The following is an 861-nucleotide window of genomic DNA, read 5'->3' as shown; positions in this document are numbered from 1 at the left end:
GCCCCGCCTGCCCCGCCCCCCGCCAGCCCCGGGGACGCCTCCCAGCCGCCCGGCCAGCCCCGCTACCTTCACTCTTGCCCAGGATCCGGCAGCACAGGTTCTGCAGCAGGACGTTCGGCGACTTCTGGTCCGGAGTCGCCATCCTAGTCCGGGGCTGCCCGCGGGAGCCCCGCGAAGCCCCGGCGCTCGCCCGCTCCGCCCCGAGCCTGGCGTGCTCCGGAGGCCCGGCCGCCCGCGTCCGCCCCGCGTCCCGCGGGCTCCCGGGTCCCCCACAGGCTAAGGGCTCGCGGGCAGCGCCGGCGAGAAGGGCGCCATTTTGACGGAACCCGCCGAAACGCGGGCCCCTCCCACAATGCCCCGCTTCTTCCGGTCGCTCGGGGCCGCAGGTGCGCCTGCCTAAGGGTTCCTCCCGACAACTGCGGCTCAGACAGGAATGTTCCGGAACCAGGCGCCCCAGCCGGTGGTGCTCGCGGTGCTCAGACCCACAAACGTCCCCAGGTGTCCTCGAGGGTCAGGACGGCACCGACCCCCAGACGTCCTCAGCAGAGGGTCAGGACGGCCCCTGACGTGCTGTAAGAGTGGAAGGTGCCCTGCAGCGCTTTCACAGTCCCATATATATTTTTTTAAAGGATCATTGGTTCTGCTTACACTTTGGGTGGAGAAGTCTGTTTATAGAAGTACAAGGGTTTTATGATTTTCGACACGTGGCTGACCATCGACACCGGCCACATTGTCCAGCTTTTCATAAGAGTGCTGTTTGGCACCTCCCCACCCCCAGCCCCAGGTAACTAGTCAGTCAGACAAGAGCGAGAGAAGGGGGCAGGCTCGACCACCAAAATGTGTTACATGGTCACGTGTGGC

At 65.6% G+C, this 861-nt stretch overlaps 1 protein-coding gene across 3 annotated transcripts in view; it reads right to left on the bottom strand.

The window, feature by feature from the left end:
* The window catches only part of TUBGCP3 (tubulin gamma complex component 3), a 73,514-nt gene extending 73,152 nt beyond the window's left edge, over positions 1-362 (bottom strand). For 2 of the 3 annotated variants that reach the window (XM_007466367.1, XM_007466368.1), the window contains exon 1: positions 67-142. In XM_007466367.1, the coding sequence (XP_007466429.1) occupies positions 67-142 (76 nt within the window). Of the gene's footprint in view, positions 1-66 lie in introns of all 3 variants that reach the window. The other variant, XM_007466366.1, reaches the window with a different exon arrangement.
* Between the last annotated feature and the right edge of the window lie 499 nt (positions 363-861).

Source organism: Lipotes vexillifer, unplaced genomic scaffold (assembly GCF_000442215.2).
Source record: "Lipotes vexillifer unplaced genomic scaffold, Lipotes_vexillifer_v1.1 scaffold791, whole genome shotgun sequence".
In the NCBI taxonomy this organism is placed as follows: domain Eukaryota; kingdom Metazoa; phylum Chordata; class Mammalia; order Artiodactyla; family Lipotidae; genus Lipotes; species Lipotes vexillifer.
This window is presented reverse-complemented; position numbering and strand designations above follow the sequence as displayed.